Below are 16,648 nucleotides of genomic sequence, written 5' to 3' on the forward strand. Positions count from 1 at the left end.
AGAGGCGTGGCTGGTCGGGTGCTGCTCAGCTCCAGGTAGGGCCCTTCTTTTCTTATTTAGAGTGCGTCGCCTTTGTTGTGTCTCCTGGGCGTTGCCCCCAGGTTGCCCTGTTGACTTGCTTGCCACTCCCCCGCGGCCGGGGGGCGGGGGGAGGGTGCTGGCGATCGTTTGTCACCACCCCGTGGGCCCGGGGCGGGGGGAGTGAGTCCCGGGGGGGGGAAGGTCCACCCAAGTCGCGGGCTTGGGGGGGGCCCTTTCCCTTGGGGCACGGGAGGCGGGGGGGGGGCCTGCGGGGGGGGGTTGGTTTTGCTGACCTTGATTGCGGTTTGTCGGGGTATGCCCGGTGAAATGCTCTGGTCAGGTCAGGCGCGTTAACGTTGTGCGCCGCCACCCATTTCGGGTGGGGGAAGTGTTTCCACCTGACCAGATAGTGTAGAGTTCCTCGTTGCTTGCGGGAGTCGAGGATGTCCCTGATCTCGAAGTGGTGTTGCCCGTCGATCATTAGCGGTGCGGGCTGTGGCGTGCTTGGGTGCCATCGGGAGGTGGTTGCCGGTTTTAGGAGGCTGGTATGGAACACCGGGTGGAGTCTCCGGAGGTTGTGGGGCAGGTCCAGGCGTATTGCTACCGGGTTCACTATTTGCGTGACTCGGAACGGCCCGATGTACTTAGGCCCCAGTTTTTTCGAGGGTTGGGTTGACTTTAGGAACTTGGTGGAGAGATAGGCCATATCCCCCGCCTGGAACGGCGGTTGTTGGCGCCGGTGCTTGTCGGCCTGCTCTTTGTAAGCAGCCTGTGCCTCCTTCAGCGCCGCCGTGATTACTGGCCATGCTTCCGCGATCTTCCGTCCCCAGTCGCTGGCGTCCACCTGGGGTTCCGGGGGTTGAGGTAGCTCCGGTATGGGGACGAAGTCGCGCCCCGAGACTACTTCGAACGGGGTTTTCCCCGTGCTCGTGTGGACGGCGTTGTTGTATGCGACTTCGGCGAACGGGAGCAGTTCAGCCCAGTCGTCTTGGTGGTAGTTCGTATATGATCGTATAAATTGCTCTAAGGTGGCATTAAGAACCTCAGTGGCTCCGTCCGTCTGCGGATGCCAAGCCGTAGATAGGGCCTGTTGGGTCCCCGTCAGCTTCAGGAAGGCCCGCCAGAATTTGGAGGTGAACTGTGTGCCCCTGTCGGTCACCACACGTGCGGGACATCCGTGTAGCCTGTACACGTGGATGAGGAAGAGTTTGGCTAGTTGTTGTGAGGATGGGACCGACGTGCAGGGGATGAAGTGGGCCTGCTTTGAGAAGTAGTCCTTCACCACCCAAATGGCCGTTTTCTTCTGGCTGGGTGGGAGGTCCACTATAAAATCCATAGAGATTTCCTCCCATGGGCGGGAGGGTTCTGCCACCCGTTGCAATAGCCCCGCGGGTTTGCCTGGTGCCCGTTTGGCCCTAGCGCACGTTGGGCAGGACGCCACGTAGGTTTTTACGTCTCGCCTGAGCGCGGGCCACCAGAATTGGCGCCGTGTTAGGTGTAGGGTCTTGAGGAACCCAAAGTGTCCCGCTTCCTTGGCGTCGTGTGACCTATGCAAGATCGCCTGGCGTTGCGAGTCCGGGACGTAGATTCTGCCTTCCCCCCATGCCAGGTCTTGCGCCATCGTTACCTTGTCGGGGTTTGCCAGGAACCAGGGGTCGGTTTTGAGGGCGGCGGCGAGGTCCGTGCGCATTCCCCCTGGTAGTTGCGGTTGGCTTCTTTCCGTCGCCGGTTGTCCCGCCGTCGGCTGCGCCGTAGCGTCGAGCTGCCTCCGTGCGCCGCTTCGGGTGGTCACGGCCATTCCCAGTTGCGAGGCGGATAGGACCGTCCCAATGGTGTCTGGGGCGGGCTCTTCGTCTTGGGGCAGCCGGGAGAGGGCGTCGGCCAGGAAGTTCTTCTTGCCCGGCATGAACTTCAGCTGGAAATCAAAGCGGCTGAAGAATTGGGCCCATCGGACCTGTTTTGGGCTAAGGCGTCTAGGCGTTCGTAGGGCCTCGAGGTTCCGGTGGTCCGTCCAGACCTCGAATGGTTGGGTGGCTCCCTCGAGTAGGTGACGCCATGTCTCTAGTGCCGATTTCACCGCGAAGGCTTCTTTCTCCCAGACGTGCCATCGCCTCTCTGTCTCGGAGAACTTCCTTGACAGGTAGGCGCATGGTTTCAGGAGCCCCGTGGAGTCTTTTTGTAGCAGGATGGCTCCCAGGGAGAAGTCTGAGGCGTCGGCTTGGACCACGAACGGCCGTTCTGGGTCCGGGTGTGCGAGGATTGGCTCCGTCGTGAACAGCGCTTTCAGCTTGTCGAATGCGGTCTGGCACGCGGGAGTCCAATTCAGCACTGTGCCTGGGTTCTTGGCGCGTCGGGTGTCCCCCACCCCTTTGGTTTTGAGGAGGTCCGTTAAGGGGAGGGCTATCTCAGCGAACCCCCGGGCGAAGGACCTGTAGAAATTCGCGAATCCCAGGAAGCTCTGTAGTTGCCGTCTGTTGCGGGGCCGCTCCCAGTTTAGCACCGCTTCGACTTTTGCGGGGTCCATTTCGATGCCGTCCCCGGAGATTCGATACCCCAAATAGTCTAGGCGCTCTTTGTGAAACTCGCACTTTGTAGGCTTTGCATAGAGCTGCGCCCTTCTGAGCTTGTCGAGGACTTGCCTGACTAAGGTTACGTGTTCCTCGTGTGTTTTTGTGTAAATGAGGACGTCGTCGATGTAGACCAGGACCCCTTTAAACAGATGTTCATGCAGTACCTCATTGATGAGCTGCATGAACACCCCAGGGGCCCCCGCGAGTCCGAAGGGCAGTACCTTGTACTGGAAGGCGCCTAGGGGGCAGTTAAACGCCGTCTTCCATTCGTCCCCCTCCCTGATTCGGATGCGATAGTACGCCTCGCGAAGGTCCAATTTGGAAAAGACTTTGCCCGTGGAGAGGTGGGCGAGCATGTCCTTTACCAGGGGTAAGGGGTATTTGTTGGACAGGGAAGCCGCGTTTAGGCCCCGGTAGTCGGTGCAGAGCCGTAGGGTCCCGTCTTTCTTCTCCCGGAATAAGACGGGGGCTCCGACCGGTGAGCATGCTGGCTCTATGAATCCCCTGTCTAGGTTTTTATCGATGAACTCCCGGAGGGTTGCCATCTCCTTCGGGGTCATCGAATAGATCTTTGGTCTAGGTAGGGGGACGTCGGGCAGTAGGTCGATCCGGCAATCCGTCTTGCGGTGGGGGGGTAGTTGGTCTGCCTCTGCCTCTCCGAAGACCTCGGAGAAGTCGGCGTATTGTTCTGGTAGGTCTGCTGTGGTAGCGGCGTTGTCTTGTGTGGTCGCCTCCGCTCGTCCTACCGTGGGGTTGCTTTTGCCAGCTGGTGCTGGTGCTCGATACTCGCCGTCGCCGAATGTGAAGGTGCGGGTCGCCCAGTTGATCCGCGGGTTGTTTTTCGCGAGCCATGGCATCCCCAGGACTGCAATGGGCCGTCCGATGGGCGTGACTACGAACGATGTGCGCTCGGTGTGAGTGCCCATTTGCAGGGTGACCGGCTCGGTTTGTAGCGTGGCTGGTTTCCCTCCCGCTGTAGAGCCGTCCAGCTGGTGGAATGCCAGCGGCGTGGGGAGGGGGAAGCAGCGGAGGTCGAGTTTGGCAACTAGGTCGGGGTGGATGAGGTTTTTTGAGCACCCCGAGTCCACTAGTGCCGCGGCCGTGGTGGCTCCGTTGCCGGCAGAGAGTTGGATTGCTGCCAATATTACGGAGCTTTTGTCGTTTCGTTGAGGTGGTCCGCGTTGCTGTCCCACCGCCTGCCTCGCCACGCGTCTCAGAGCAGGCGGGGAGCATTTCCCGCCGGCTGATCGGGGTCGGTATTGTCCTCTTCCCCCCCGTACGCGTCCCAGCCCTCTTCCGGTGTCGCTGTGGCCACGGTCATTCGGCGGTGAGGGGGCGGCCCCGGGTTGGGTGGTTTGGGGCTAATTTTCGGGGCGGGCTTGGGCGCGCTGGTCGGCGGTCGGTTGGCGAAGCAATCCGCCGTCTTGTGCCCTAATTTGCCACACCTCCCGCATGGCTCCCGGTTGAACCTCTTTTTTGGGTATATGGGGCCGGCCATCCCCCCGTGTGGTGCGGGTACCTTTTTCCCGACATAGTTTGTGTCTTCCGTGGTTGTCATAAGGAAGGTGCGGTGCGCGTGTTCGGCTCTCCCCGCGAGGTGGATCCACCCGTGTAACGTTTCTGGGTCGTCGCGGTAGAGGGCCCATTGGAGAACGTCGCGGTTGAGCCCCCTTTTGAAGATTTCCAGCAGGGTGGTCTCAGACCAGTCGCAGACCTTTCCCGCGAGGGCTTTGAACTCCAGGGCGTAGTCAGGGACCGTGCGTGTGCCCTGTTTAAGTCTCTGGAGTGCGCTTTTCGCCCGTACTTTAGCTAGGGGGTCTTCGAAGTAGTTTTTCATCTCTTTGATGAAAGCAGGGAAGGTGGCGAGGGCGGGGGAGCTGGACTCGTACAGTTGGACGTACCAGTCCGCCGCCCTGTCTTGGAGTTTGATCGCCACGGCGGCGATCTTGTCGGCCTCGGAGTCATAGGAGTGTCCGTGCCTCCCCATGAACTCCCTAGCGTTGGTAATGAAAAACGAGAGTTTTGAGGGGGTCCCATCGAAGAAGATGGGGAAGTCCTTTGGGGCCCGGGCGTTTTGTGCGGCCCCGCCTCTCGCTTCCCGGGGTGTGGTGTCGGCCGCCTGTGCCGTCTGCTGGCTCTCCGCTGGCCCGTGTGGGTTCGGTGCTTCGCTCGGGGTGTGGGCTTGTGCGGGGACGTCGTTGGGTGGCGTGGGGGGCATAAGCGCCTGGAGCATGGTCCGGAGTTCCGTCAGCTGAGCCCGCATGGCCGCGAGTTCAGCTCGTGCCTCCTCGTCCACAGCCCGCGCCGCCGCTGGGGCCGGTTCCGTTGGCGCGTCCTCGGGGGTGGGTTGCCGGTGGGGTTCATCGTCCCTCCGCCGCGGGTCCGCTTCCTCCTCCGTCTGATGGGTGTCTCCGTCGTCCTCCTCCGTGTTGAGCACCGTGGGGCTGTCGCTCCACGCCCGTTGCTGGGGTGCGATGTGGGGCGCGGGGTCCTCCGCTGGTTTCGGAAGTCGTGCTGCTCCCTCCCGCGGTCGGGTTGCCTCCGTCGCCATCTCCCCTTGGGGTTGGAGCTGAGGCTCGGGTCGGGTGGGGTGGGCGTCCATGGCTCCGGGAGTCCGCGGTGCCTCTGGCCTCGGTCGGTCCTCCTCTGTCTCTTGCCGCGCGGCTCGCCCTCCTTGCCCGCGCCGTTCCGGCCTCATCTTGCTGGTCTTCTCGCCGTCTACTCCTCCCGCGGCTCGTTGTCATCCGGTGGGGCTCGGCGAGGCTGAGTTTATGACTCTCAGCTTTATGTCATGCGCTGCCTACCTCTGAATAACGTTCAGACGCTGGTTTGCAAAGCAGGTTCTGGTTTATTTCAGGTTAGGTACAACGTTGGTAGAAAAAAGCTGAGAGTGACAGGAGCGCGCCGGTGCGGGGTTTAAATACCCCGCGCCGGTCAGCGCCCCCTCGCTCTCGGTCACGTCACCCCCCTTTGTCCCATGCGTTGCCCTGCCATTGGTTGAGGGTTTCCGGGATCGCCCATCCTCAGGTTTCCATTCTTCTGCTGATTGCTTTCAGCTGGGCGATCCCCGTTGTATTGCCGCTGATGGCTTGGGTGGCTCCGTGATTCGTTTAGCTATTGTTTGTTAGCCGTTAGTCGTTGTGGGTTGATGGCTACTTAACTTGTGCCCCTTCACTTATTTCCTTGTCATTGTCATGAGTGCCATTGCGCTGATGACTTTAGCTCAACGGCACTCATGACAACTGTAAACTTTGGTTAGTATTAACCTTGGTCAGAACCATCACTAACTGCCTGATTGAATCTGCATTCATATATCAAGAATCAGGAATACCTAACAAAACAGATTGTCATATGTTTGGGACAGATGGAAGAAAACTCTTCTCAGCATTTACCTACACTCTGGAACTTACCACCAAAAGATTTCAATGGACCACTTTGATGATTTTAATGGACAATCAGGCATATTCACAGTGAGAGAAGAGAGAGACGTACCTGTGGCCAGCAGCCATGAGGAACTACCTAAACCTCCATGTTTAGAGGCAGTCTTATTTCTGAATACCAGCTCCCGCAGTAATTGTGGGAAGAGGCTTTTGGCTTGAGAGTTCCTGATAGGATCTGGCATGCTAACTATAGAAGCAGAGGTGTATGTGGTATTTGGATCCAAAGCAGGAAAAGTGCTTCAGATTTGGCAGCTCCTTAAAAAAGACCACGCAAGCCCAGGAAAAGACACAGCATCTGGAAGGAAGCGCCAACAGGTACAGCGAAGCACCTTCCCAGCTTCAGATCCACACCTGTTCTTAAAATAGCTGAAATAGCTGCAATTCAGATTCTCAGCTACCAGTCGGGAAGAAAGGGCCATCAAGCATCTTCAGGTAGGGCTGGAAAAAATCTGAAATCTAAAAAGTCTGCTGCCAATCCCTGTCAGTGTTTTTGAGCCAGGCAGGTCAAAAGCAGGACTCAGTATTAAGCTTCTTCCTCTTCCTTCAAGAAACTCTCTCAGCTTGAAACACAGGACAGCAAATAACATTCCCTCTCACCCCACAAAAAACCCACACTGTAAACTCCTCCCCAAATTGCTCCTGTCTGTGACTCTGCTGACAATAGTAAAGGAAAAAATCCAGTTCGGCTTCTCCCTTAAAAAATGACATTCTCTCCACCGGCTCCAGCTGTTTTTCATTAAGAAGAGGGCAAATGCCAGAGCTACAGCGCTAGTTATGGCAAAGCTCCATGCGCCCAGCTTGTCCGCCAAGAGCCACGCTGGCGCTGCTTTTCAGCCACAGTGCATCTTGTGCTGCCTTGAATTACTGCCAGTTAGGGCAGCCTCTTCTCACATCGGCATCAACCCAGGAGTTTTTTTGGGGCGGGGGGCAGGAATGAAACAAAAACTGCTACAGGACTGGCCTTGTCACTCAAACCGTAATAAACAGAAGCTGGGTGGCAGGGATCCAATGTAAAGGTTAAAAACTACTCTGAGTAAGGCTTGTACAACCTGAATACTACCCCGAGTAACTATTGCTTCATTAGGGGAGGGATTAAGTCCAATGGAATGAGAAGACAAACAAACTGGACTGCTAAGTTTATGAAATATTTCTCCTTACCCCCCACGTGCACGCACACACCCATGGCACAGCCAGGGTACAAATAATTTCCATCAGGCTGATTTGCTAAGCATTCTTTTCAATGGTCCAAACTGCAAGCTTTAAATCGGTTGATTAATTGGGAGTTTATCAAACTTCCCCTTTTAATCTAAAAAGAGGGGGGAACTTCTTGTCATGTCCAGGGAGGCCTAATTTTAGGGAAAAGGGGAGGAGAAAGAGGAGGACTATTTGTTACAGACACACGTGTGGAGGCATGTACACCCACAGTGAGAACTTTAGCTAAAAGGAGAATGGCTTAGAACAGTCACTCGTGCAGACACCCAACAGGGAGATCCTCCAAGACCTGGAAATTCTGATGCCTTTCCAGATCATGAATAATTGAATTATCCAATCAGAGCTGATGGCAGAAGTACTGAAGAATTACCCCCACCCAGAACTCGATCAACACAGAATAACCAATTACACAGAGACACAATAGGAAATTTTCCTGCATAACAACTATTGATTGATCCAATGGGACTCAATGCGAAGATGCATGAATGAGAACTCTGTGGGCCTAGAGCTGCAGGCCACCCCTGTAGACTCTTTCTGCAGCCTTAGCTCTCCCTGAAACCATGACTGCTTGAACCTGATGACCCAATTTCCTGCCATTATGCAAAAAATATGAAAACCTTAGTGCAGTGTTTCTCAACCTTGGCAACTTGAAGATGTGTGGACTTCAGCTCCCAGAATTCCCCAGCCAGCAAGGCTGGCTAGGGAATTCTGGGAGTGGATGTCTACACATCTTCAAGATGCCAAGGTTCAAAAACACTGCCTTAGTGTAAGTCTTCAAACATCTAAAAACTAAAAATCCATAGGAACTTGTCCCAAACTCCTAATAACCCAATCTAACACACCTTTGAGATATGATTCCATCATACTGTTGCCCTCAGCTTCCCCTCAAATATTACGCAGGATTGGGTCACAAAAATTTTGCCTGTCCTTGCCATGATGGAAGCTGCTTTCAAAAAGGAAGGGCAGTGGCTCATACTGAGATGCAGCGGGCATTTCCATTGCCATTTCAGTATGCATTCCTTATGGCCAGCAGTTATTTTCTTGTCACCCAATACCACATTGTAGCATGTAAGTTGGGACTGATCAGTGGCTTCAATGCCATGAACAGTATTCACTGTTAACATCTAAGCCAGCAGTAAACCATCAGGATCAATTTTCACCATTGGGGCCAACTCTTTCCATCTCTAAGACAGCAATCAAGATACTCCTGTTTGGTCCAAAGTTTTGGGTTAAATTGTAATGAATTTAGGGGGGGAGTTAAATGATTTTTAATTGTTTTATGTTTTGTTTTTACTGCGAGCTGCTGAGTTCTCATTAGGTAGAAAAAACACAAAGCTAGAATCTATTAGACTAACTCAAGCTTTACAAAATCCCTGCAAGTTTTCAAGTTTCAAACTTGAAGTGATTTTGTATTTCAGTTTGTCTAACAGGAAGGATTTGGTTTTCCATGCGATCGACATAGCTACTGTTGTATTCTAGTAGAAAGGTTGATGTAATTCTTAAAAAATACTCCCCTATCTCCTTTTAAAACAAAGCGTTTTGAAGAGGAGAAATAATATTTGAGACCTTCTGTGTTGGTACTTAAGTATCAGGATGTCTCTCCTGTTTTCTTTTGCTCTAGTCCCCTGCGTATTTATACTGCTTAAGACAAATAACTGCAAGCAAATCAAAGCGCTCTCCCTCTTTCTGCAGAACACCAGCATTTCCTGTTGTTTTAGGACTGATGATGAAAATCTCAAAGTAAAAGAAGGCTTGCTTGTCCTTTAGTCTTGATCTCACTGGTGAAAATTGATCCTGCAGGTTTATCACAAGGCAACATTCTTACTAACAATAAATAGTTTATAGCAGTGTTCCTCAACCTTGGCATCTTGAAGATGTGTGGACTTCAACTCCCAGAATTCCCCCAGACAGCAAGGCTGGCTGGGGAATTCTGGGAGCTGAAGTCCACACATCCACAAGATGCCAAGGCTGAGAAATACTGGTTTATAGTGTTGAAGCCGCTGATCGTGCCCAACCTGTTGGCCATAAGGAATGCATGTACTGAAATGATGAAAAGTCCTATGAGCTTAGAGGAAACTGCCTGCTGCATCTCTGTATGAATTGCTAGCCTTGTTTTATTCTTCCATTCAGCTTCCACTTTCAGCAGCAGTAGGAATTTTTCTCATGGGTTAAGCTAAGAACAAGTTATACCAACAACAACTACTATTCCTTTCCTTCAAGAGCTCAATCAATAATATTTATTTGGTTAATGACCAGCAAAATTTAAAAGGAAAAAAACAAGGGAAAACAAATAAATACAATAATATACTAATAAAGTAGATCACATAATAACACAGCATTCATTCCTCTATTACTATGTTAATACATTTGTTACCCAGGTAGTGTGAGTCAAAAACATTAATAAGTATTTTATTTATATATATATATATATATATATATCCATCCATCCATCCATCCATCCATCCTAACAATTTTTAATTAAGATATTTCAATTTAAAAGTAATATTTAAAACAAGGGTAATTACTTCTTTATCCGGTTTTGTCTTGTTTTCATTGCAGCAACACAAAATTTGGCTACTGCACACGTGATGTTTTAGATCCTGAAGAAGATGGTTCACGTAAAAATAATCTGGATTCCTAGGGAATTTATCTATTAGGGGCAAAATGTAGATTGACCTAATGTCCCTATAAAATTTACAGTGTAACAGTATATGTGAGATGGTTTCAACTTCCTTTTCACCACGTTGGCAGATACGCTCAGCTTTAGGGATTTTACTATACCTGCCTTGAGGAAGTGCAGATGGAAGAATATTGAATCTAGCTGTAAAGAATGCAATTCTCATCTTAGAGAAAGTTAGATAACTTGCTGGTTCCCATACACCCGTTTATCCAAATTCTATTGTGTTGGGGCAGCCTGTTAACTTCAGTGTGGAACTCCACATCCCTTTTTCCTTCAAGAGCTCAAACATTCCTTCCTTCCCACACACACAAAACAATCTTGTGAAGAAGGTTGGGCTAATGGGTACCCTTTTACCTCATTAGCATGCTATTTTATAAAATAATGGCATTTTAGAAAGAGGCAGTTTTCTACAATGGAAAATGGAGCAACGGAAAAATGTTCCATCCCACACCCCTATCCTTGAGGCTTTCTGCCCCAAGGGTAACTCCTGGCATCTTTACATGAAAATGTTTCCTAATTTCAGAAGTAAGAAGGAGTGTAATTTCTGAAAAGAAATGGTCGCTCCAGGAAGAGAAATGTTTCTGTTTCTCTGAATTTTGCAGGATGCATTTTTGTTATTGTTATGTACAACAGTATTTATTGTTATTGTTATGTGCAACCCCTGGCTACAGAAAAATATCCCAGCCCCTTTTAAGTATTTTAGAGGAAACAAACAGCTGAACAAAATATATCCAACTCAGTGCTTTCTAGAAAACCTGCAGGAAGAAGCAGACTCACTTTGACAGGGAGACTCCCCCAGCTTTCCCAATCATCTCTTCATGGTGCAAAACTGCAGGATCCCATGGGATGCGGAGAAACTTGAGGAGCGTCCTGAGCCACTGCTCGGGGTGCAAGACTAGCTGTTCATAATACATCATCATGCAACGGTCGAGGCCGGCCTCCAAGCACTGGTTATACATGGTCTCAATGGCACGATTCCACTTGGTCAGGCAATCCCTATAGCTATTCAGATCAAAGCCAGCAATGGTGACCTTCCTGGAGATCATGGAATGAACAGAGGCCCGGCCATCTCTGACCATCAAAATAAACTTGGCATTGGGGAAAATCCTGGCAAGGTAGCTTAAGGACTTGAGGGCAAAGGGGTCCTTGTTGCACAGGTAAGGAGCTGGCTCCCCGTGCTTCACAATAATCTCCAGGAGGAAGGCCTGCATGGCTGAGTCCAACACCTCATCTGTGACGCCCGCCTCGTTGAGCCGCATCTTCTCTTTGCTTGACCGGGCCCACATCTGCTTGACGGCCAAAATCCGAGGGATCACCCGTGTCTCTTCTCCGCAGCGGATGTCTGGGTGAGCATCCAGCATTGCCCGCATCAAGGTGGTGCCACTCCGGGGTACTCCCCCAATAAATATTAAAGGCATGTCTTTGTTGTAAGCCAGCGTGGCATTTTCCTTCATGCCCTGGCTGGTTCTTGTGGTTGCTTTGGCTGGCTCTACTCGGGTCAGTTGGCTTCGCTCCTCTATTTGGTGATGGCATTCCATAGCATGTTGCCCCAAGTAGAAGACAGTCACCGAACTAATCACCAGACAGGCCAGCAAGAGGTTCTGCTTGAGTTTCCCCACCATCTTTTGTGGAAAAGCCACTTCATGCGGTTAAAGGTGGCTGGCCAGCCCTGGTCACTGCCTGTGTTTCATGCCATGGAGAATGTGGTCCCAAGAGATCAAGACTTGCTGGGCAGAGGAACAAATAAATAAAACAAACAAAAGAAACAAATAAATCAGAGGCACTGTGATTAATCAGCTTCTCTCCTCTCAAGCAGCATTCCAGCTATTTTTTTTAATTAAGAACTTTATTCAATTTCAACATATATAGTTACATTCCAACTATTAAAATGATAACACCTTCAACCATCATTGATCAAGAACTAGTGGGATCCAGTAGTTACAGCACAGGGCTATAATTGGGAAGATCTAGATTCAAGTCCCCCCCATCTCATCCATGTAATGGATCCAACACACTCTCAGATTTACCTACCTCATGGGGTTGTTGTGAGTATGAAATGGAAGGCAGGGGGACGTAGAGGGAACCATTTACATACTGTCTTGAGCTTGTTGGAGAAGTCAGAATAGAAAGACAAGAACTAAACAAATAAATAAGTGTCAGGAAGTCCTGGACAATTAGAGATTGTCACAGCTCAAGGGCACAGTATGTGCTTTAAAAGGAGGTCTAGAAACCTATACCCCAACAAGTTCACAGAGCCACAATCCTCATCATCCACAATTAGGCCATGCTGGCTAAGGATTCTGGAAATGAGAATCCCCATCTATTCTTCTCAGTACAAGAAAGCCACAAGTTTCTATATTCAGATATCAAGAAATGTGAGAGCAGAGAATACTAGCCTAGACCAATACACGGTCCAATTCAATGTATGCAGTAGTGTAGTTAGAACCACAAATTAAACAAATGAGATGGGTTCACACAATAGAATGAGTTAACAAAACACAGTCAAGCTTAACATTGACAAAGTTTAGCATGTTGCTGAATACCACCCTAAAGTTCTCCACAGCTGAACATATGGAGATGGCTTAGTACATCCACATAACCTGTGTGTGTATCAGGACACTAATGTATTTGTGAGTTGATGAGATACAGGCAACAGTATGCTGGTTTGCACATTGGCCCAAACTGACCAGTACTGTTTTTAGTATTGGCAGGGAATGCTGTAAATGTGCAACTACTCTATTACTTTTGCTTCACTCTAAGGCATTATGTGAAAGCTTTTACTGATCAAAGCCATGATAGGGAGTAGAGATAAATATTTAATAGCTGGCTGGGAGATTCTGGGAGTTGAAGTCCATGCTTCTTAACGTTGCCAAGTTTGAAAAACACTGATCTAATAGCAACCAACAGAGAAAAGTAGAGAAAATGGAAGTAACAGAGAAAATGCAGAGTCATTTGGATGAAAATAAAATTTGTGTTAGAAGAGGGTGAGAAGGGCTAAACAAGACACTTTAAGCAGAGATAACAATTAAAAATAAAAGTGATAAAATGATTTGGGACAAATCTGAAGTGAGATAATACAGCAAGGAATATTTTCAAGACCAATGTGGTATGATGTACTATGTCAAAGTGGCACTGAAACAAATGTTGTAAATTTTAATGTACAAGAAAAAAACTGATGAAACGAAATCATCTGAAATGTTCAAAACTGCTAAGGCTGTAGATATAAATGATGTAGCAGGAGAAATGTTAGAATATGGATGTGGTTTATTAACAGAGTTGCTGTGCAACTTGTTTAACGTGTGTGTGAAGACTTCATCTGTGGCTTGCGATTAGAAGGCAGCTGTTATTGTTGCTCTATCAAAGTGAACAGTAGTAAGGGTGAATGCAAAAGCTACACAGATTCATTTGTTAAATGTGAGAAGGTATTGGGCAGATTTCTGACACAAGGGTACAAGAATGATTAGTGTGCAACGTGGGGGAAAAACCATGCAGCTTTATGCCAAGCAGAGTGGGTGCAGACCTCTTTAAGCATTAAGAAATGTATGAACGTGAGCAAAAAAATCTATTTACTTTTTTTATTTAACAAAACTGTATGATAAACTGAATATGCTTGAATTATGGAAAGTTTTGTGCAAATACGGAGTTGAAGGTTAGTTGCTGAATGTGATAAGATCACTTGTATCCTGGGAGTTCAGCATGCATGAGAATGAATGGAATGCTTAGCAAATAATTCCACACCGAGAAGGGAGAAAGATAAGACTGTAACTAGATTTGTTTCCAACTGGAAGCCGCTCTTGGACTATTTGCTTGTAACCCAAAAGAATGAAGTCTTGATTTTAGGTTTTGATGATTGAATGGTTTGATTTTAGAGATACAATGTTACTAAATGTTTAATTAATAGTAAGAGATTAACTTTTAGGTACTTTTATACCTGTGCTGGAGGAGGTCAGAAACCACTGGTCTGATATGCTTTTTTGCTTACTCCTGCACCGGTTTAGCTTTTCCTGTTTCTTTCTTAGATTTGTATTCTGTCAGTCTTATACTCTACATTATGTGTCTTAATTATATCTTGAACAATTACTAACTAATAAAAATAAAAAAAAGAATGTGTGATAGCCCCTTTATGGTTTAATGTACAGTATTTCTGGATAAATGTATAAGAAATCATTGTGGCAATGAGATATACATTAATTGGCGTTGTGGATGTACATGTCCTTTTGTTTGTCGATAATATTGTTCCGTTGGAGAAACTGAATTATTTGCAGCTAATGCTATCTAATTAGTATGATGCAATGAGGAGAATGGATCTGAACGTTATTGTACCAGATCAAAATCGCTGCATTTGCCACAGGAAATGGAGGGAATGATTGCAAGTAAATGGCAAAAAACTGCAGCAAGTGGATGAATTTGTGTATCTTCCCAAAATGTTTACTAAAGATGGGAAATAGATGGGGAAAAGTTAAGACGTGCAGAAATGCAGGGCAGCATGTGGTCTGTTGTGAGAAATGAATATTTGTCAAAAGAAACAAAAATGATACTATGTAAGAGCTTTTGCACACCTTCTTATATGGAAGTGAGGGTTTTTCATCAGGAGAAACAAAAAAAGTAAATTGAAGGTAATGAAAATGGGCTACTCAAGAAGTATGTTGTGTAAAACAAAGAGACAGTCAAAAATGAGTGAGCGATGAATGAATGTACACTGAATATAAGAGTGTGAAAAAGTATGCTGAAGTGGTTCATCACAGAGAGAGAATGAATTAGGATAGAATTGCAAAAGAAATATATGAAAAGGAGGAAGGGAAAGACCAGGAAAGTTGAGGTTAGGGAGAAATGAGAAACTGGCAAAAAGAGAGAGGCAAGAAGTTTAAAGAACAAAAGGCAATGTGGCTGATGGATGTGGAAATAAGGAGGTTTTGCAAGGATAGAAAGGCGTGGAGGACTATAGTGAATGGTGTGGGTCTAAACTGGATTATCTATATTTCTTTTTCTTTTCTCAGGCCTTTAATTTATTTCGCCTATGTCTTGTTCCTTTTCTGTTCTCTGTACAGTGTTGCTTATTGCAGAAAGCTTTAGCAGAAAGGGTATGTACATATGTTTATTACTTGTGCTTTACCACCTTACTGAACCGAAATGTGTCCCCAAATCCCATTTGATCATTCTCCTTACAGATAATTAGAAATGAGGCCTAGAGGATGCATTTTGCCTTTAAGGCAGTTTAGAAGTCTCTGAGAAGACCAGTTATAACACAGGATTAATAACTGGCTTTAAACCAACAGCAGTATCAAAGAACATCGCTCCCAGAAACAAACTAACAAGCTAGTGTTTTGATCTTCCTTTTAAAAGCAACCTTCTCCAGTTACATTTAGGTTACTATCCAATGTTTTGGGATGGTGTCCAGGAAACCATAAATTCAGTCAGATTTTCCCTCTGAAGAGCAGAGTCAGGGCTCCAGCCACAGAAGGGAAAAGCCGGTAACAGAATTTCAAGCTGCCTCCATGGGAAGCTCAACAACTCCACCATCAGGGAGGCCAAATGGATGTGCGGCAAGAGTTGGGCTAGGAGCATTCCAAGAAAGGATGTGGTTCTGTTTGCTTAGCCCTCAAACCAGCAGAAGATGTATGTATCTATTATATTTATTTTATTTATTACTGCAATGTATATATCACTCAACCCCAAACAAGGCTCTAAACCAGTGTTTCTCAACCTTGGCAACTTTAAAATGTGTGGAGCAACTCCCAGAATTCCCCAGCCAGCCATGCAGAGGAGGAAATAAAAACAAAAACCAAGCAATCAGTAATAAGCATAAAAGCTTCCTATGTAACAACATACCAAGAAAAAACAGTCGCACTCATCACCTTTGAACTTTGGTGTTGGAGAAGACTGTTGAGAATATCTTGGACAGCCAAGAAAACAAACCAACAGATCATTAAACAAATGAACCCAGAGTTCCCACTCAAGGCACAAATAACCAGGCTCAAATTATCTTACTTCAGACACATTATGAGCCTGGAAAAAGCTCTGATGCTGGGAAAGGTGGAAGGAAAGAGAAGAAGAGGACAACCAGCAGCAAGGTGGATGGACTCAGTTACAGTAGCAATGGGTGCAATATTGGAAGACCTGAAAGTACAAGCTAGGTCTAGATCATCATGGAGAAAAGCTATATATGTGGTCACTAGGAGTCAAAAATGACTTGATGGCACATAATCGATCGATCAACCTATCACCAACTGCAAGGAAGGGACCCAAATGCTATCAATCTCTAAAGGCTTTCCTTTAGACCAGCTCTAGAGCTGGACACATCCATGAAATCACCAGGACTGTAGCTTGACTCAAAGAAGTCTTTACCTCAGGCTGTCAAAATAAATGTCCTCTTAATGTTTGCAAAAGGGGGAGGGCGGAAAGAGGAGGAAAATGCCTTCAGAGGGACATCAGGCTCTCATTACCCTCAATTCCATCCTGCAGCTGAAAAAAAGGAGAACGAGAAACTCCAACATCAGAGCTTTCCAAAATGCATAGGCCTGCCCTGTTAGAAGATGAAGGGCTAAACCACTAAAGGCACCAGACTGAGTGGAATTGTCTCATTTCTTGGATCACCCCACTAGCATGTTTTTGTTCCTCACTTGGAAATTACATTTAATGGAAAGCGGACCTACAATGTCTATGATACAATAGATAGTTATCAGAGATGGGTCAGTCATCAGAAACAAAATAAGCCAAGCATGATA

At 47.8% G+C, this 16,648-nt stretch overlaps 2 protein-coding genes across 5 annotated transcripts in view; both read right to left on the reverse strand.

Moving 5' to 3' along the window:
- Window positions 1-16,648, reverse strand: part of VKORC1L1 (vitamin K epoxide reductase complex subunit 1 like 1) — a 177,148-nt gene that overhangs the window by 25,058 nt on the left and 135,442 nt on the right. The gene's annotated exons all lie outside the window — the stretch shown is intronic.
- The window catches only part of TPST1 (tyrosylprotein sulfotransferase 1), a 34,957-nt gene that overhangs the window by 10,612 nt on the left and 7,697 nt on the right, over window positions 1-16,648 (reverse strand). For 3 of the 4 annotated variants that reach the window (XR_010067598.1, XR_010067596.1, XM_063298481.1), the window contains exon 2: window positions 10,701-11,646. Coding sequence is in view for 1 of the 4 variants with exons in the window: in XM_063298481.1 (XP_063154551.1) it covers window positions 10,701-11,545 (845 nt within the window). In the remaining 3 variants the exon portion in view is untranslated. Of the gene's footprint in view, window positions 1-10,700; window positions 11,651-16,648 lie in introns of all 4 variants that reach the window. The other variant, XR_010067597.1, reaches the window with a different exon arrangement.

Source organism: Candoia aspera, chromosome 1 (genome assembly GCF_035149785.1).
Source record: "Candoia aspera isolate rCanAsp1 chromosome 1, rCanAsp1.hap2, whole genome shotgun sequence".
Lineage (NCBI taxonomy): Eukaryota > Metazoa > Chordata > Lepidosauria > Squamata > Boidae > Candoia > Candoia aspera.